At 38.1% G+C, this 20,615-nt stretch overlaps 1 protein-coding gene and 1 pseudogene across 2 annotated transcripts in view; one reads left to right on the forward strand and one right to left on the reverse strand.

Annotated features, from left to right (window-relative positions):
* Positions 1-1,682: 1,682 nt before the first annotated feature.
* On the reverse strand, positions 1,683-2,432 carry LOC111159842 (annotated as a pseudogene).
* Positions 2,433-11,875: 9,443 nt separating this feature from the next.
* The window catches only part of LOC111138820 (adaptor related protein complex 4 epsilon 1 subunit), a 58,876-nt gene continuing 50,136 nt past the window's right edge, over positions 11,876-20,615 (forward strand). For both annotated transcript variants that reach the window (XM_022490726.1, XM_022490732.1), the window contains exons 1-3: positions 11,876-12,037; positions 14,124-14,195; positions 17,092-17,215. In XM_022490726.1, coding sequence (XP_022346434.1) covers positions 11,888-12,037; positions 14,124-14,195; positions 17,092-17,215 — 346 coding nt within the window. In that variant the 5' untranslated portion in view covers positions 11,876-11,887. The remainder of the gene's footprint in view (positions 12,038-14,123; positions 14,196-17,091; positions 17,216-20,615) is intronic.

The raw sequence follows: 20,615 nt of genomic DNA on the forward strand, positions 1-20,615 counted from the left end.
CCCCTGTGTTCTGGCTGCCATTGCTTCTGATGAGAAGTCAGCTATTGACTGAATTGGTTTTCCCTTTTAAATGATAATTGTTTTTCTTTTGTTGTTTTGAGCATTTTTCTCTTTGTATTTTTCATCAAATGGGAGAAAATTTCAGCCGTTATTTCTTTAAGTATTCTTACTACTCTACCTCCCTTTCTCTCTCTTCTTCTGGGATTTCCATTACCCTTATGTTGATATACTTGAATCCCACAGATCTCTGAGGCTGCTTCTTTTTCTTCATTTTTTTTCCTCTCAGTTTTAAAGACTGAATAATTTCTTTTGATCTACCTTCAAGTTCACTGATTGTTCTTCTGCCATCTCAAATTTGTTGTTGAACTCCCCAAGTAAATTTTCAACTATTATACTTTTAGCTTAAGAATTTTCATTTGGTTCTTTTTTTTTTTTTTTTTTAAGATTTTATTTATTTGACAAAGAGAGACACGGCAAGAGAGGAAACACAAGTAGGGGGAGTGGGAAAGGGAGAAGCAGGCCTCCCGCCAAGCAAGGATCCAATGCTGGGCTCGATGCGGGGCTTGATGCGGGGCTCCATCCCAGGACCCTAGGATCATGACCTGAGCTGAAGGCACACGCTTAACGACTTAGCCACCCAGGCACCCCTGGTTCTCTTTTTAAAAATAGATTATGTCTCTTTACTGAGTTAGCTATTTGTTGTCGTTGTTCTCATATATCTTTTAATTATTTAAACATGATTTCATTGAGTTCTTTGAACATATTTATAATAACTGCTTTGAAATCTTTTCTAAATCCAACATGTGGGCCCACTCAGAAATAGTTTCTATCAACTGCTTTTTTCCCTGAGTATACACATCATATTTTCCTGCTTCCTTGAAACTCATAATTTTGTTGTTGAAAGCTGGACATTCTATTTAAAATTTTTAAAAAAGTTTTTATTTAAATTACAGTTAACGTACAGTGTAGTATTAGTTTCAGGTATACAATTTACTGATTCAGCACTTCCATATATCACCTGGTGCTCATCACGACAAGTGCCCTCCTTAATTGTCATCATCTATGTCACCCATCCCCTGACCCCACTCTCCTCTGGTAACCGTCAATTTGTTCTTGATAGTTTAGAGTCTGTTTCTTGGTTTGCCTCTCACTCACTCTTGCTCTTTTTCCCCCCCGATGGTGATTTGTTTTGTTTCTTAAATTCCTCATATGAGTGAAATCACATGTATTTGTCTTTTTCTGACTTCACTTAGCATTATACTCACTAGCTCCATCCATGTCATTGCAAATGGCAAGATTTCATACTTTTTTATGGCTGAGTAATATTCCATTGTATGTAAATACCACATCTTCTTTGTCCACTCATCAGTTGATAGACATTTAGGCTGTTTCCATATATGGGCTATTGTAGATGTGCTGCTATAAACATAGGGGTGAATGTATCCCTTTGTATTAGTATTTTTGTTTTCTTTCACTAAATACCTAGTGGTACAATTGCTGGGTCACAGGGTAGTTCTACTTTTAACTTTTTGAGGAAACTCCAAACTGTTTTCCAGAGTGGCTGCACCAGTCTGCATTCTCACTAACAGTGTAGGAGAGTTCCCCTTTCTTCACATCCTTGCCAACACCTGTTTTTTGTTTGTTTTTCTTTCATTCCTTTTTCCCCCCCCATTTGAAAGTAGTCATTTATTATCTGACCACAGCACAAAAATAATCATGGTAGATACCTTGTTCATCCTTCTAATAAGGCTACTGATCTGGTCTTCCCTGTCACTAGCATCTCCAACTTCTACAAAATGGGTGGTCTTTTTCTTCATTCTCCCTCATGGAAAAGATAATTTGAAGAGCCAAAAAAGTTGTTTGTTCCTTTGAAACATGCTCCAAAAGTATAGATTGCATGAATCAGATCCTCCACGCAGATGATGCCATATTTGCCAGTTAATGTGTTATCTGTCAGGGCATTTCACTTCTTGTTGTTTTTGCCATCATCACGCTTGTAGATCAATTCATTTACAGACTTCAGGTCATGCTATATATGGTTCCACAATCCTTAGCATGTTAATTGAAGCCTTGTTGAGCTTAACAAAGGTGCCATTGAAGATCTGGCAAAGGTGAAGAAGCTGCAACACCTTCCAAACCTTTGGGCTTACACCACTGATACCTCTGATACTGATGACAAATGACAATTTGGTTTCTGCAGGTATGTTAGAAGTTGCCAGCTTTTCTTTCTTTCTTTCTTTCTTTTTTAGCACCATCCTGGCCATTTAAATCTCTGTTCTGTAGAACATCTACCTACCTGCCTGTATTCCTTGGGGTAATTCTTAGCTTTTTCAAAGATAAGCTTCCTCCTTGCATTTCTTTTGGGCAAACTTCTTTCTCAAGGGTTTCTGGCAAATAGGAACCTTCTTTTCCTTCTCTTCTGCACACTCCATGGTCCCAGCAGGAAAAGAGGCATGTTGTTTTTTTGTGTTGTTGATTTTAGCCATTCTGACAGGTGTGAGGTGATATCTCATTGTAGTATGGATTTGTTATTTCCCTGTTGATTAGTAATATTGAGCATATTTTCATGTGTCTGTTGTATATCTGTATGTGTTCTTTGGAAAAATGTCTACTCATGTCTTCAGTCCATTTTTTCAATGGGACTATTCATTTTTTGGATGTTCAGTTTTATAAATTCTTTATATATTTTGGATATTAACACTTTATCACATATGTCATTTGCAAATACCTTCTATTTCAAAGATTGTCTTTTAGTTTTATTATTTCCTTCGTTGTGAAGCTTTTTATTTTGATGAAGTCCCAATAGTTTGTTTTTGCTTTTGTTTCCCTTGCCTCAGGACAGATATCTCGTAAGAACTTGCTATGGCAGATATCTAAGAGGTTATTACCTGTATTCTCACTAGGATTTTAATGGTTTCGTGTCTCACATTTAGGTCTTGATTTAATCCATTTTGAATTTATTTTTGTGTAAGGTGTAAGAAAGTGGTCCAATTTAATTATTTTGCATGTTGCTGTCCAGTTTTCCTAACACTATTTGTTAAGACTTTCTCCCATTGCATATTCTTTTCTATTTTGTTAAAGATTAACTGACCATGTACTTGTAGGTTCACCTCTAGGTTTTCTATTCTGTTCCATTGATCAATGTGCCTATTTTTGTGCCAGTACCAAACTCTTTTGATCACTACAGCTTTATATCTTGAAGTCCAAAATCATGATGCCTCTGGGAAAGCTGGACATTTTAGATAAAATTCTGTAGCAAATCTGGTTTCTGATTTCTAGCCCCAGTGAGAGTTGTTGCTGTTTTCCCCTTTGCTTGTCTTTTTAAATTTGCCTGGACTCAACCTGTCACTGTCTCCCTGACACCGTGTGCTTACTGATGTCTCTGGTCTTTTAAGGGTCATCCTGTACCTGCATAGCTTAGTGGTTAGCCCAGGATTCATCAGAGGTTGTGCTCAAACACCCAGAGCCAGGAGGATTTCCATTCTCTGCTATTAGATATATGTGTGGTTTGGAGAGAACTTTCTCATTTTAGGCAGTTTTCACATGTGCCTAACTTTTGCTTTCCAACAGGACCTGTGTGTCTCCTCTGTGTGCATGCAGCCTCTGGTTGGCCAGGGATGGATGGAGAGCTACTATCTATGCCTATTTCCTGATCTCTGTTTTATATTACTGGCTAATCCATTGTTTACCCCAGTCAGGACTGCAACCCCAGCCAGACAACGCAACTGGATTTTTCACATTTGTCTCCAGATTAAACAAGGTTTTCATGACTTGCTCCACTTTGATAGATTACACAACCAATCAAATTTATAGGGCAGTTGGGCATGGAGGAGAAGCCTCTGGGAAAAATGACATAGACTTGATTTTTACCTGATGCGTGGTAATTTTTAATGAACTGACACTTCTCAGTTTGTTGTGTGCATTTGATTGATTTCTAGAGCACTGCAATGGATATATTTTATAATTTTGCTTTATACTCATTTCCCATAGAAAGGATTTGCTTATTTCCTTTCTTCATCAATGTGAGAAGTCTTGCTCTGAAATCCATTTTTGTGATAAAATTTTATTTATCAAGCAGTTATTTATGAGATATTAGCTTTTTGTTTGGTAAAAAAATCTGTTTCATATGTTATAAACATTTGGGACATATTGAGTTAAACAAAATTAAATAGGGTTCTTTATCACAGGACTTCACAGGGTCATGAATATGCTAAGATACATGGCACATCTCTAAGAGCAGGCCTGTGAGTAGAAAAGAAGTATGCAGCATTTTCTAATTAATTTAGCCACAGAATACCTTATACAATAAATATCTGTTAACAAGTTAAGAAGCACTGGTAAATGCTAGGACAAATGAACTGCTTAGACTTTAGGACAAATTTAGGGATTAGTTATAGTGGAGATGGTCATCAACGGGTACTTCTTTATATTCCCACAGATTATTGCCAGTAGTGGGGAACAAATAACCAGATGTTCTCCTAGTGTGTCTTTTTTCTTGTAATTCTTTCTCTGATTCTGCTTTAATCCCTGACATTCTCAGCTTCCACAAGTCCCATTTCTGAGGCAAACCCACTTAATCTACCTTGACAGAGAAGGTAGAGTTGAGACCTGGATGGACCTCTGAGTTCCTAGTTCCTTGCTTCCTTCCTAAAATGGTTTTAATTTTCCTTATGATTATAAAATTAACATATTATCATTTAAAAAATTCAATAAATATCAAAAAGTATAAAAAAAAGCATACAGAATAAACATAATTCCACCGTCCTAGGCAACGACCTTTAGCATTTGGGTATCTATGTGTCCAAATATTTTTCTATGTACACCCTTTAAGGAATGTAAAATGAGTGCTTATTAAGTGTCAGGAATTATGCCAGGTGCTAGGCAAATGGTGGTAAACACTTGATCCTTGTCTTCAAGTTACAATTTAGTCTAGTGAGGGAGAAAGACATTAAATAAATCCAGCAAACAATTTTATACTTAAAAATTGTGGTAGATGTGAGATTGACAAATATTTTGGCAAAGACAGACTCAAACCATACATACGGTTGTTTGTTTGTTTGTTTTTAAGAGAGAGATGGGGGAGGGATCGAGGGAGAGGGAGCGAGAGAATCCCAAGCAGGCTCCACGCAGGGCTCGATCTTCACAATCCTGAGATCATGACCTGAGCTGAAATCAAGGGTCAGATGTTGAAACAACTGAGCTACCCAGGCACGTCCATTCATACATATGTTATATAACCTGTTTTCTTCACTTACATCAATGTATCATGAATATTTTCCCATGACAACAAATATAGATTCTGTGCTAGAATTGAGAATAAGAAAAACATGCTCCTACCCCTGAGGGTTTGGTTTTAACAAGGGAGACATATAAATACATAATTTCAATCCAGTTTTCGTAGGAGTTGTATAAGGTACAAACATGGGGCAGGGAAGGCTTCATGGGGAACTGACTGCCTGATTTCTGTTTAAAGGATAAATAGAAATTTTTTAGTTAAGAATGGAAGAATATGCCAGACAGTCAGCATGTGCAAAAACATGAGAGTTAAAAGCATGGCATAGGCATACTTAGAGAACTGTTGGCAGCTTGATACTGCTAAAGCAAAAAATCCTAACCTAAGCCTAGTAGAAGAGAATGCTAGAGAGGCAGGCAATGGGAAAGTTATCAAGGCCTATGTTTCCCTGGTAAGGAGTTTGCATTTATCCACCAGACTATTTTGAACCGAGAATAACATGATCAGATTTCTGAGATAGAAAATGCTCTTTGAAAGGCTGACTGAAAAGAGAAGAAACTGGTGATAGTGGGTGACTAATTAGAAGATTTCTGTAATAATACAGCACAGAGATGGTGGCAGGTGAAAGAAAGCAATTGGAGGTATATTAACCATCATGTTATTAGGGGGTAAAGGGAAGCAAATTAGCTGGAGTGGGAGACAGAATTACTGGTGAGAGCTGACAAGAGCTTTGCAGGGAAAACATGGCCAAATGCTAAACTCAAGAGCAAAGGGATGAAGAAAGCTAACTGGAGTTTAGAAGTTGAGGGACTTAGGAATAAGAATAGCATCAGCTCCCCTGAACCCTAGGGGAGAGTTTGGCTGAGGACACAGGTGAGATCTGGAGACATGGATATTTGTATGTCCTTGGAACTCCCCCTTCATGTGGCTGCCAGACACATTCCTGGGACAGCATGACAATCTTGCAATAAGTGAGCATGAACAACTGTTTTCTGTCTTTAATAGTCCCATCAAATGAAGGCAAAAATTTTGGGGAAAATGTTCTATGAAGAAATGATTCCCTAGAGATAGATCTTGGAAAGAAGTAGGCTGAATTCTCTGTGGTCACATGATAGAATGTAAGACTTTTGGAGTGAAAGCTAACATTTATCTATGATATATTTCTGAAGAAATAGATTGTAGCAGTTGTTTCTAGGGAAGGGAAGTGGACAGCTTCCTGTGGAAGAGAGGAAGATTTTTCTCAGCATAACCTTTTGTACAGTTTGAGATTTGAATGAAGAGAATTTGACATCTATTCAAAATAAAAGTTTTTAAAAAGGAAGCTGAGGAAGTGCAGAAGAAAAACATTACCCTTTCACACATCTGTATATATTTCCAAGGAGACAGTCCTGCTTGGAAAGTGGTGGGGCTGCTGATATTCTCATGAGGAATAAGATAGCTGGCCCCACTGCAGTCTTAGGACCATCATACTTTCTTAAAATGTATTGAGTCATTTCTCTGCCCTATTTTCAGCCACCTTCTTCCCTGACTGGAAGAAGAGAGGAAATCCACTTCTAGAGGGTTTAATTTAATAGGTTCAATCCCTGTCATTCTGAGTGAAATTACCTGGGATAAAGGTGGAGATGGGAAAAGGAGAAAGGAGAGCCCATATTTACAGAAAAAATGGACAGTCTAAAATTACAAGCTTCAAAGAAAACATCTATATCCCTTTCATTTCATGGCAGGACTTGGAGCCAGAGTCTCAGAACAAGAAGCCACAGGCAACCTCTTCATTGTCCATCCATGAAAGTATGGGGAAAATGCTCTAAACTCAAAGTCTAGATTTAGGGCTGCAATTTCAGTTCTACCTCTAAGGTTGTGTGACCTTGGTCAAGTGGCTTCTACAGCCTACGTATCCAATCATTAGGTGATTGGATGTGTCGATAACATCCAAATTTCTTCCAATTTCCACATCCTATAATCCTAAATCTTAGCAAGTCTTGCTATATAATTCTGTAGATTTTCCAACCAGGTATTTTACTTCTGGGCTTTTGACATTTGTTTCTTACCTCTATTACCAACTTCTAGCTTTGCAAGATGGAACCTAGAGGAGAAATGGTAGAAATTGGTGGGGCTTCAACAATCTTTGTGCCTGGGTCACTCACTGGGTAGAAAGCTCTGGAAGCTGTTCCACCAACTTCTTCACAATCGGGTCAGTTGGAGATAGTTTTGTCTTTTCCCAAATTTCTTTCTTTTCTAAGAACTCTTCTGTATATTTCTCTTGCAACCATTCATTTTACCCCTAAAGTCTTTTGCTGTTCATTGGCCTATACTCATGTATCAATTGATGTGACTGAATAATGCATATACTTATTGCAATAAATAATTGAGTACCTACTATGTACTAGATAGTTTTCAAACTTTTCGGTCTTAGGACCCCCTCAGCATGTTTGAAAGTTATCAGGAACCTCCAAAACCTTTTGTTTATATGAGTTATATGTATATATATTTACTAAATTGAAAAGTAAAACAGAAAATTTAAGGTATTAACTAATTTTTAAAATAGCAAAAAACAGACCCATCATATGTTAATAACATTAAAAAGATGAAAAACAGTTATATATTCAGAACAAAAAAAATTAGTGAGAGGAATGGCACTGTTTCACAATTTTGCAAATCTCTTTACTATCAGCCTTAACATAAAACAGCTGGATTCTCATGCCTGGTTCTTTATTTGATCTGTTGTCTTGGGGATTGTATTAGCTTCCTGGGGCTGCTATAACAAATTACCAAAACTTGGCTGCTCAAAACGACAGAAATGTGTTCTTTTGCGGTTCTGGGGCCAGAAGTTCAACATCAAGTTTCACTGGGCCAAAATCAAGGTGCAGGCAGGGAAGTGCTCCCTCTGGAGGCGCCAGAAGAAACGTCTCTCCTTGACCCTTCCCAATTCTGGTGACTGCTAACATTCCTTCATTTGCGGCTACCTCCTTCCCAACTCTTCCTATCTCTGCATCAACTGTTCTTGTGTGTGTGTGTTGGCTAATTTCCTGGTGCTTCTTTTTTATAAGGACATTTGTGATGGCTTGTAGACCTCACTGGGATAATACAGGATAATCTCTTTACCTCAAGATCATGAACTCAGTCCCATCAGCACAAGTTCCACTATTCACAGGTTTCAAGGCTTACAGTGCGGATATATCCTTGGGAGCCATTATCAGCCGACAACAGGTTATTTTGTTTGATGTTTATGAAAGAAATCTAGTCTCACACAGATATGCAGTTTGGGACAAAAGCGAGTAGTTTTATAGCCTTTTCAAATAATTGCGGATATTCTTCTTTAGTATAACACCAAAACTCAACAAGAAGTAGTTTCTTAAAGGTTTGTTAAAACGTGGAATTTGAAAACATATCTGTGAGCTTTTCTTACTGGGTTACATTAAAATCATTGGGCTAGAATGCACTTTAAATGGATCTTTCATCCACTCCCTAATTTTATAACATCATGCATTGATCATTTGGAAGATTTTGGTTCACTGAGTTATTTAGGTCTTCCTAATGTTGACACATTTAATTATATATGATAAAAAATAACATTCTATTAATATCACATCCAATCTTATCAAAACAGTTCCTACATATTGGGAAATTATCAAACTCCTGGTGGTAGAAACACATTCTTCAAAATTGTAATTTACACATGAAAGCTTAAATTTTATCAGTGACAACAAATTCAATTATTTTCCTTAAAGTGACAGACTTGCTGTTCACTTTCAAGAAAGGCTCTGTTTGTTAATAAATGAAGAAAAGTGGCTGGTTCAGCTTTCAAGTCAAACAAGTCCTCAAATTCTTTTCCTTGAAGAACCCTGGTTGTGCATCAGAACTGCTTGATGTGTACTTCCCATTTTGCCACACCCAGTGCTTAAAAGGCATATACTGAAAGGTCGAGATTTAATAAAATTAAGAATTCTTATTGCTTTATCAAAGATATTCTAAGGTAAACTGGCTTTTCTCCTCCCCCAGTGGGAGTGTATGGTAGTGAAGAATACAATTTGCAGCCTCTGCCTTGATCTGTGCCAAGGTGCAAGCACTTTTGCCCAGTATTGCTTTTATACCATTGGTGCAAATATCAGCACAATTGTTCCAGGATAAACTTACTTTAAAAAATTGGTCACTTCTTCTGCCTTCCATCTTCCACCTCTATCTGTCTATCTGGCCTGACACTACCTGTCATTCACCGAAGCAAGCAAACACTGACTCCCTTGGAGTGTGTGGGTGGAAGGAGTCAATAGGGTCATCATCACTCAGGATGATGTCAACACTCTTTTCATTATTTAACTTATATACAGGAGAAACTTCTGGTTGAGAGAGAGGAAATATAGGATGCCTGACAGCATGAGTTCTGAAGCCAGATAACCAGGTTTGAATTGCGGCTCTATACTGGGTAGCTGTGTGACTTTGGGTCAAGTTACTTCACCCTATACTTCTGTTTCCTCATTCATAAAGTGCAAATAAGATCTCCTACCTCATAGGGTATGGTAAGGATCAAATGAGTTAATACACTGAAAGTGCTTATAACAATGACTGGCATGTATAAAGTGCTCAATAAATATTGCTCTTAGCTCCCCCCCCAAAATTGGTCAATGCTCTATTTCAGCACTACCTGTGTTTATTGCCAAGCATTTATATAAGAGATCTTCAAGTATTAGTACTGACACTGGATAGATACAAGCAAAGCAACAAGCCTAGCTTACATCTATGTTTATGTAATTTTTCAGTCCATCTTCAAGGCAATATAATTCTGCAGATCAGATGTTATCTCAGTCTTTACAATTGCAACTAAATTTCTAATTTGGTGAGCTACTGCATCCTTGGAAAGTAGCTTGGCTACTTTCTTTCCAAAGATGATTTCTTTGATTTTTTTTTAATCCAGCAGTCATTTCCTGAGAAACACACAAGCTTTATTAGTCTCTCAGTTATCATTTGCCCTTTTGCAGCCAGTGCAACACAATAATTTCACCTGTAAGATGCTTCAGTGGGGTTTTCATTTCTAGTTCAAAGGGTGGTATCAAAAAAGCTCTGAGTTTTAAAGGTCCTACCATTTTAAAATATTCAATTCCCTTTCCTTTCTTATGTACGGTTTCACCCAGACTCTCCCCTTTACCTGAGTCAGAGAATCCTCTGATACTAAGGTCAATGTCGTATTTTTCAGCATCTTTAGCTGTTGGAAGATTGAGAAAGCAACTCTTCTAATCTCCCTTTCGTAAGCCAACGAAAGAACCTAAAGTTAAAAAAGGGTAGAAACCAAAGTTTACTTTGAATAAAATATTAAATTCTATAAGAATAACAATTTAAAATAATATTTAAACATTTACTTTTTCAATAAATTAAAAACTATTCTTGCAAAGCAAGTCCACAAAATGAACTTTTTTCTTGTGTTTCTTCATGGGTGCAAGGACAGTTTAGGGATTTCAAAAAACCCATTTATTGGGGGAGTGATGGGGTTACAGAGACTAGGTATAAGGGAGGATAGCTTGTGAGAACACACTAGTAGTAGTAAGGAAAAACTAAGTTAATCTCTGAAAGCGCACATGTTTATACCTTAAACCTTGGAACATTCTAGAAAACAGAGGGGTACTCAAGCACACATTCCATCACTAACAAAGCTCTTTAGTCAACTATCCTCTTGAAAACTTCTCTGTATACTCCCAAAAGGATGAGAGTGAAAACAGCAAACATTTTAGTATTGGACATAGAATTTGTACTTCGTGGATCCGCTGGAAGGGTCGCAGAGACCCTCAGAAGTCACCAGACCGCATTGTGAGAACCACTGTACCAGATTCTGTTGTAGGTGGAAGCTGGGGTAACAGCAATAGGTGAACTATCCCCTCCACAGGGAGATGAGGTATTTAAGCAGGGGCCACTGTGATCAGCTCTGAAGGGAGAAAGAACGGAGCTCTGGGAGCGGGTAGGGCACAACACCCACCCTCGTCTGCCGGGCCGGGTGGGCTGCTTCGGGAGCGTGACCTCGAAACCGCCGCCGCAGATCAGGAGTCGGCCAGGGTGTGGGGGTGGGGAGGGCTTCGCGACCACGTCCCACCCTTTCCCGAGTACGTCCCCAAATCCCGGAGAACAGAGGCGGTTAGGAAGCGGCAGTGGTTGCGACACCCTGGCGTGAGGAAGCGCGCAGCACAGCGCGATCTCCTTCGGCAGCGTCCCCGCTCCCTCAGGGTCGGGGCCGTGCGTGGCGCCGAGGGCGGTCCTCGGGCTGTGGGGGAGGAAGGTGGGTGGAGGGCCCGCAGTCCCGCAGCCTGGGAACGGAGGCCGAATGGGGCCAGGAACATGCGCCTCCAGATACGGTCTCGCGCGGCGCGGAGGCGGATAAAAGCAAAGGGAAACCCCGGAGTCGCCATCGAAATCGGACCATCAGGTCCTTCAATTCCTCCCTAGGAAGTCAACCTCCGCGCGCCAGCTGGGCTAGCCTCCTCTCCGCGCGGCCTCTCGCGCCCTCTCGCGGCCTCTCTCGAGAACGACACTGTCCTTGTCCACGCTCGACGCGAATAAAGATTTCTTCTTCAAACAAACAGGAAGTGTCTACGGAGGCCGGGCCGGCGGCTAGGCAGGGGCTGGGCATGAAGCCGGGCGGCGACCGGATCGCGGGCGGTGGTGGCGGCGGCGATGAGCGACATAGTGGAGAAGACGCTGACGGCGCTGCCGGGACTCTTTTTGCAGAACCAGTCGGTTGGCGGGCCGGCGGGCGTCAAGGCGTCTTTCTCTTCGCGGCTGGGCGGCCTCGTCCGCGGCATCACCGCGCTAACTTCCAAGCACGTAAGTGCTCGCTGGGCCGGGAGGTCAGGGGCGCCGGCGAAAGGCCCCCGCGCTGGGAGGCCCGAGTCCGGCGGCGAGCCTCAGGGCCGGCCCTCCCGCGGGGTTCAGGGACTCCGTGTGTGTCAGTGCGTCCCCGCGTCTGTCTGGAAGCGTCACTTGCCTTCCCGGACTGACAGCTAGGAGGCCGAATTTCCACAGTTGGCCGTGACACTGAGTCATTATCATCTGTGGCTGGTCTCTCTAATCTTTGAGTCTCTGTGTGTTTCTGGACGTTGAAGTGGAAAAGTACCAAAACGTACTCCATAGGTTCTTTCGAGGATTAGATGAGCCATCAAGCGAGTGAAGATACCTAGTGCCGTGGAATTGTCAGCATCGCTTACCTTCTACAAAGTTTCTTTACAGGTTCTCTCTCACCAGTTCTTTCACACGCCGGAACAGAGCCTGCCATCTGAACCTATTGTTCATCGTCTTTGGGGAGCTTGAGGTTCTTAGGTTGTAACAAGGGGGGGGGGACAAAGAAAAAGCGTTAATTCTCCCCAGATAAAAAGTTTGTTGTCTCAGCCTCAGATGGTCTTTGAAAATGACTAGTCAGAATAGAAGGTATTAAGTTTCCACAAACTTTGGTAGTTGAACCAAGATTCAACAATCTATAAGATTATTTTGTTATGTCATAATTTGCTCAAAAGTTAATTTATGAAAGAGGTTATGTATTAGACATGGAGGAAAGAGAGTAAAACAAATTTTCTTTTCCCCAAGGAATTGGTCCTTCATCTTGGGCTTAAGACAGGTATAAGCAATATACAATAACTTATAAGTCCCCAGAGAGAAGGATTTTCTTCAAAGTGCCCTTGGGGTTTAAAACATTTTTTTTTAAGATTTTATTTATATATTTGGCAGACAGAGATCACAAGTATGCAGAGAGGGAGAGAGATAGAGAGAGAGAGGTAGAAGCAGACTCCCTGCTGAGCAGAGAGCTTGATGCGGGGTTCAATCCCAGGACCCTGGAATCATGACCCAAGCTGAAGGCAGAGGCTTTAACCCACTGAGCCACCCAGGCGCTCCTAAAACATTCTTTTAAAGTTGAAATAAGATGATGCTCTACTGGATGCTGTATTTCTCCTTCACATTCAGAAATCATTATTTATGGACATAATATTGTTTGTCTTAATATTTTGTCCTTTACTCATTTCTGTGAGATTCTGAGTGAAATTAAAAAAATATTTTTGGTCTTAAATTGCAGTTTGGAACTGTACATAGAGTATCTAAATGTGGCAGTACCTCAGGAGTAGTACTTGAGTAAGCTACCTACTGGACATCTGCTGATTGAATGTGTAATTTAAAGATAGCATTATGTTAGCCAAAAATGGGGCCAATATTCAAGTGTGCTAAGGAGATGAAATACAATGCAGGCAGCAGAAGTGACCACATTGATGTATTTGTTGTGTATATGAGAAAGAGAGAGAGAGATGGGAGTTGAGGGAAAGGATGTGAGGAATAGTGAGAAAAGAAGAGGGAAGAGTATAGCTTAAGGGGAAAAAGACCTATTTCTGTTTCTTCCTTCGTACCCTATTTTTCTATTCGATGAAGACTTTTTACTTTATTTATTAAGATTTTTTTTATTCTTATCTCTGTACCTATTGTGGGGCTCAAACTCAGAACCCCAAGATGAAGAGTTGGATGCTCCACTGACTGAGCCGGCTGGGCCCCAGGACTTTTTATTCTTAAAGGGAAGGTTCGTCATGAGACCCTTATCCTGGACCAGTACATGAAAAATTTCTTCTTTCTCTCCACCTTGAATTCAAAACAAAGGAAAACAAAACAAAACGTTTTCTGCTAATCTGTCCTTGAGAGGACAGTAGTTAAGTGAAGGAAAAAGGAACGGAGGATTATTCTTTCCAGGAATGATTGGGAGGGTTTGGAGAAATGCGTTTAGGCTAATCTTAAGCATGTAATTTTTATAACTGTCCTTTAAAATAACGTTTACTTTTTGTTGAAAGCATTATAAGTTACATTTTTCCTTTTAAGAACTACTGCTACAGTTTGAAAAGACCATTATTCGTGCATTTAAATACTTTCATTTTTTTAGGAGGAAGAGAAACTAATCCAGCAGGAACTGAGTAGTCTGAAAGCAACTGTTTCTGCTCCTACAACAACACTGGTGAGTTTGCATAGTCAGTGCCAGCACATTTAATATTTGAAATCAGGTCCACTATGCAGTCTGTAGTGGCATCTAATTGATCAGTTGCTAAAATCTAATTTATCATAGTCGCAATTAGTTATGGATGGTAGCAGGTCAGACACCAGCTTAAGCTTTTTTGTTTTGTTTTGTTTTGTTTACAGGCATACAGTTGTTTATTTTAGCTTTGTTAGTTATCTCTTTATTATTTACGGGCTGCACCAGGGCAAGGCTTGCTTGACTGATGCCAGTTCAGTGCCAGCATGATGATAATTACATAAATGTGGCAATACTCGTGGGACCCCAGTGCTGATCTTATTGTTTTAATGTTGTGTACTGGGAAAATGTTATGCTATATCATTTATTTAAAGTAATATTTTCAGTCCTGAATTGGTATATTATAGATCTCTCATTTTGCTGTTCTACATCTTGGAATATAGGTGAATGAGGTAGAAAATGGTTTTCTTGCTCTAAAACACTGTATTGCACAACAGCGAAATCAAATTCCAGTTATTTTAGAACTTGAGCCATATAACTTGATTTCTCAAAAAGCCTTTTTAGCAGCTATTTAATGAGTAGCCACTGTGCAGGCCACTGTCCCTGCATAGTTTCATTAAGACCTAAGTTTTTTTTTTTCCTTTCAATTTTCATGTGGTTTCATATGAGATTTTGCCAAGCAACATTATTCAGCAAATATTTAGTGAGTATTCTCCCTCTTCTAATAAGAATATTAGGGTGAATATTTTGCATGAACACATGATCATGTACATGAATAACATTTTTATAGCTTAAGAGAATGTGTATATTTCCTTTTATCATCATAGTAATATTTGGACAAATGAACCTCACAGCATAGTTAATCTGATATATTTATGTGTGTGTATATATATGTATATGTATGTGTGTAGATAGGTATATGTGTGTATATGTATGAAGTCATTGTGTATTTATTCATGATACTTGATAGAAATGTTAAGCAGAAATGGTTTCTCTCCTTTTACTTTGTTTGATTTCCATTTTTATAATTGACACACCTGGAGAAATAAGATAAATAGGTAGAACTTAGGGAGCCAGAGATTTTGAATGGAAGATTTTATAATAATTATGGCTATCCAGCTCTGGGCATGCTTTTTTGTTTTTGTTTTTGTTTTTTTAATTAGAGAGAGAGCAAGCATGATGCGGGAAGGGTAGAGAGAGGAGAGAGGGAATCCCAAGCATGCTCCACCCTCAGCATGGAGTCCCACGCAGGCTCCATTCCATGACCCTGAGGTCATAACCTGAGCCAAAATTATGAGTCGGATGCTTAACCAACTGAGCCACCCAGGTGCCTCTGGGTATGCTTTGTAGTCTGTCTCTGAGGTGGTTGGATAGAGGTTCCATGAGAGTTTGTTAGAGAAATTGTAAAAAAAAAAATTCTGCAGTAGGGAATGGACTTTCTTCTCATAAACTAGGAGAATAAAAATGTATGCTATAGAAAGTTACAAAACCAGGGATGAAACTTAATGGATTAGATGAATACTTTCACTCCTAATTGATGTGAAAGCCTTTTAAGAGGAACTTTCAGTATCTTTTAACCTTGTTTTTTTCAGTGTTTAGTAGTCTTAATATACTAATGAATTAATTGTTATTACTTTAAACATAAGTGACCTGAATTAAATCTTATTTTCCAAGGATTTTCCTTTGGTTTCTTTTAAAACTCTTCATGTTTATGTATATAAATATGATATGTATCTATATATCTATGTATATAAATACATATATAAATATGAATTAGTAAATATTATTATCCTTACTTAAAAATACTTGTTATTATTTTCTAAGTATTTTGTATAATACACTAACCTAGTTAATTTTTAGATATTAAAATGGGCTGTGGACTTATATTAAAGCACATTTTATTTAATATTTTTTATTTATGATTAAAATTTGCTATAAATGTTGAGAATGTAAATATTATTATACTAATAAAACAAATTATAGAATCTCCTAAAACAACTTATTAGCTTGTGTTATAAATACTGAAAGACCCAGTTAAAAAATTAAATGTTGGAATGGCTGTAGCATTAATGATATCATGCCTTCTGTTCCTAATAACTGAGAGTTATTTAAAAAGAATGCCAGTAAAACAAACTATTGCATATTATGTACAGTAAAATAATTCTGAAGAAAGTCTGGGTGCAGTTTGGTTTTTAAATGTAAACATTATTTTCTTTATAAATTATTACTAACTTAAGGGAATTTTATGGATGTTTTCATTCAGCAAGGAATATTAAAATCATGTGCTCCAATCTAGAAGCCAAGTCATAATACCATGGGTGAAATTTTGCCTGAAGATCATGTGTCTCATGTTATAACCAAATTTTACACAGGGACACCTAGAATTAGGAAGAGCTATAGTTCGGGTGCCTGGATGGCTCAATCAGTTGAGTGTCCAACTTTTGTTTTTGGATCAGTCGTGATCTGGGGGTTGTGAGATCAAGCCTGGTGTCAGGCTCTGTGCTGAGTGTGGAGCCTGCTTAAGAGTCTCTTGCTCCCTCTCCCTCTGCCACTCACCCTGCTTGTGCATGTGCGTGCTCTCTCAAATAAATAAATAAGTCTTAAAAAAAAAAAAAGAAATAGCTGTGGTTGATTTATTTTATAATGTTGCCACTAACAGAATGTTAAAATAATTTTACTAAAACTGTTGGTAAGCTAAGTTTTGGAGCAACATATATTTATAAAGTTTGACTTCAGATTATGGATTTATAATATGTATATATGTTATTTCTTCAGTGCCAGGATTAAGAGATCTCCCTGTGAAATGATTGCAACATAATTTAAGACTTAAAATCAAAGTATTCTATTTATTTATGCAGTTACTGGATATTTTGTTTTGCAGAAAATGATGAAGGAATGTATGGTGAGACTTATATATTGTGAAATGCTTGGGTATGATGCTTCCTTTGGCTACATACATGCAATCAAGTTGGCACAACAAGGAAACCTTTTAGAAAAAAGAGTAGGTATGTATGTGTGTAAGGTTTTTATACTTAATGTTGCCCTTAAAGTTCCAGGAACTAGGTAAAATCAATGATGGTGAGTATATAGGGTGTTTTTAGAACACTGCCTTGTAATTTCCAAAGCTTTAAAAGAGAACACTTCAAAAACTCAAATCTGTAAGTGAAATTACTCTTACTGATCCATAGCATTATGGGGTTATGGAGATTAAAAATTACCTATTTTGTGATTGTTGGATGACTGTATTTGTCAAAACTCATTAAGGCATACACTTAAAAATGAGTGCATTTTCTTGTGTATAAATTATATCTCAGCAAAGCTGATTTTAAATTCTGCCTGACCTCATCAGTTCAATGATCAAAAAAGTTTCCTTATAGAATAAAAACTGAAATTGACTTGAATAATTTAAAATATACTGTTCTTAGTTTCATAAATGTTAGCTGTGAGGATTAGAGGTATCTCTTAAAAAGTTTTGTCTTTTTAATCAACGTTTAGGGCTGTTAGGAAATATCCTTTAAAATAAGGGCTTAAATCTTTTGCTCATGTAGGTTAAGCTGTGTAACAGAATCCAAGAAGGAAACATGTGACAGTATTATAGGAGTACAACATGTTCTTTATTCAAAACAGTTGATAGTGTCATGTTTTCAAGGACCAGTGTTCTTCACAAATTACATTCACCTCTGTCAGATGATGGGGTGGAGGAGAAAGATATTTTGGGGAAGATTCTAAGACCAGGTGCACCCAGTATTCTATTTATTGAAACTCACTCCACTCTTTGAGATTTGTTGTATTCTTCCCTCCAAGGGGAATGTCCCCTGGCATGCTGTCTGTCCCTTCTTGTATTCCAAATCAAGTTTTACTCTTCTGTGATCACCTGGGTGGCTTTTACCATCTGTTATCTTATGATGTTGCCTTTTCATATATTAGTGTTTTATTAATGTTTTTAGCTCTCGAACTAATTCTAAGATCCCTAAAGGCAGGGAAATTTTGAAAACAATAGGCAGTCAATATGAAATGGTTGGTGCTGTGATTTTGTACAGCTGTTGCTATGTTGTGCTTCTTAGATGGTCATATAATTTTTTTCATTTTCTACTTAATTTTATTTTAAAAATTGTTCAAAAGTTAGGACCTTATAAAAAGGTATAATCAAAGAAGTCTGACTTTTATCTCTGACCTCTCTTACCCAGTTTGTTCCTTAACTCCTATAGGTAACATTTTCATTAGTTTCTGATTAATCTTTCCATTGTTTCTTTTTGTGAAACAAGCAAATGCACTGGTATACTCAAACACTCCCTCTTATGCAGAAGATAACATGGCTGTATAGATTATTCTACACCTTGTTTTGAAATCTTCATTCTTCTATACAGTTGCATCATTTTCATTGGATGGATGGATAGGCCATAGTTTTTTCCATCAGGTCTCTGTTGGTAGACATATGGGTTATTTTTTATCTTTTCCTCTTGTAAATAATGTTGCAGTGAATAAGCTTGTACAGGTGTTATGTATAATTATGAAAACTTATTTTAACAGAGACCTCAGAGTCATTTTTATTGAGGTTTATGGTCTTAGGGAAATATTTTATTGCCATGTGGAAGGACATTTATCTATAGGTATTGACATTTTTTATGTGTGCTAATGAGTAGAAATTTATTTTTTTAAGATAACTTTATTTATTTATTTAAAAGTTTTTATTTATTTGAGAGAGACAGTGAGAGCGAGCATGAGAGGGGAGAATATCAGAGGGAGAAGCAGACTCCCTGGGGAGCTGGGAGCACAATGTGGGTCTCGATCCCAGAACTCCCAGATCATGATCTAAGCTGAAGGCACTGCTTAACCAACTGAGCCACCCAGGCACCCCTAAGATAGCATTTAAACCTTATATATGTCTTCACTCTGGTGCTGTTGCCTCTTCAGCTCTCCTGAGATGTATAAGACTAGTTTTGTTGCTTTCTTTGATGGAGACACCTTCTTATTTTTTTTAGAAATATAATTGAATAAAATACATTTCAGTACATTAAATTAGACATGATGTTAGGTGCTTTATCTTGGGAGATAGGACAAAACTGAGGCTTAGAAAGGTTAAGTCACTTGTCCCAGGTCATATAGCTAATAAAGGATGGATCCTGAATGTAAACCCAAGTATGTATGAGTCAAAGCTTGTATTCTTATTCTATATGTTACACTTTTATATTAAACATATTCCATAATCATAGTCATTATTCTTTTCTTCTGGAACCTTTTCATCTTTTGAGTCACCAAATATTCTCTCCCCTATTTCCTGAGAGTCAAAGTAGTTAAGGATATTCTTTGTAACAGATAAAAGTAAGGTTTTATTGAGATGGTCTTTGAATTTGTTCATCTTTTCATACCTTGATATTGGTGACTTGGGTGTGGGTGATATCTTGGCTGATCACATGAGTTCTCAGCAGTCTGTAAGATCTAATCTCTTTAAATGCTCTCTAAGGTTTTTCTCATCTCTTTTTTGCCCCTGGTTATAGTCTTTTTTCTTTGTCATGCTGCTACTTCTTGGTTATGAGAATAGGTGGTTTCTAACAGCTTTCCCGTGATTCCCAGCAGACACACACACAGTGTGTGGATAAGGTGGGGACAGTTAGACTCCCTAATGAGAGGACTGAAAGAATTGAGAAGAATGGAAAACAGTGAGGATGGAAGTCAGGGAATAGGGCCTCAGTGTAGACTGTGTGGAGAGACAGGACAGCAGAGGGATTAAAACATGAGTTAACTCCTACTGACTGGGTTTGAGTGCTGGCCCCACCATGTACTAGCCATAGACTTTGTGCAGTTACCCTTTATGGGCCTCATATTCTTTTGGGGGATAATAATACTTCATAGAGTGGTAAGGATTGAATGAGGTGAGGCTTGTAATGTACTGATCCATAGTAACTGTCTAACAAATGCTTATCAGTATGAAGGGTGACAAGAAAGTGACATGGAGTATCTAGAGTCCATGTACATGCCATCTGTCGTAGTATTAATGTATGTCCTCAATTGTAAGATGTCCTTTTTAATATTGAAATAAAAACGCTTACTTAACTCAATGATTCCATTTAATGTGGTAGACAGTGTTTCTTTCCTCTACAACTGTTATTCCTTCAATAGTGTATCTTCATATTGAGAAAATAAGGTATTGTTTATGGCTTAATATATGATTTACATCATATGCAATGGTAGTGGGTGGCTCATTCAATAATAACAAATAGCCAGTAACTCCCTAGTAACTACAGTAGCTTTTAGTTTTTCAACAGTTGTATGTTTGATTACAATATAGAAAATATTTTGATTGATTGTGTAGAGATATGCACATAAGATAGAAGATGTATTTCTTATGTCATTTATAGGACTTCAAGTTAGTACAGAGGACCTCTTTTCTGTTTCAGGTATATC

The sequence above is a fragment of the Enhydra lutris genome, unplaced genomic scaffold (genome assembly GCF_002288905.1).
Source record: "Enhydra lutris kenyoni isolate GAN:26980312 unplaced genomic scaffold, ASM228890v2 scaffoldscaffold4, whole genome shotgun sequence".
NCBI lineage: Eukaryota > Metazoa > Chordata > Mammalia > Carnivora > Mustelidae > Enhydra > Enhydra lutris.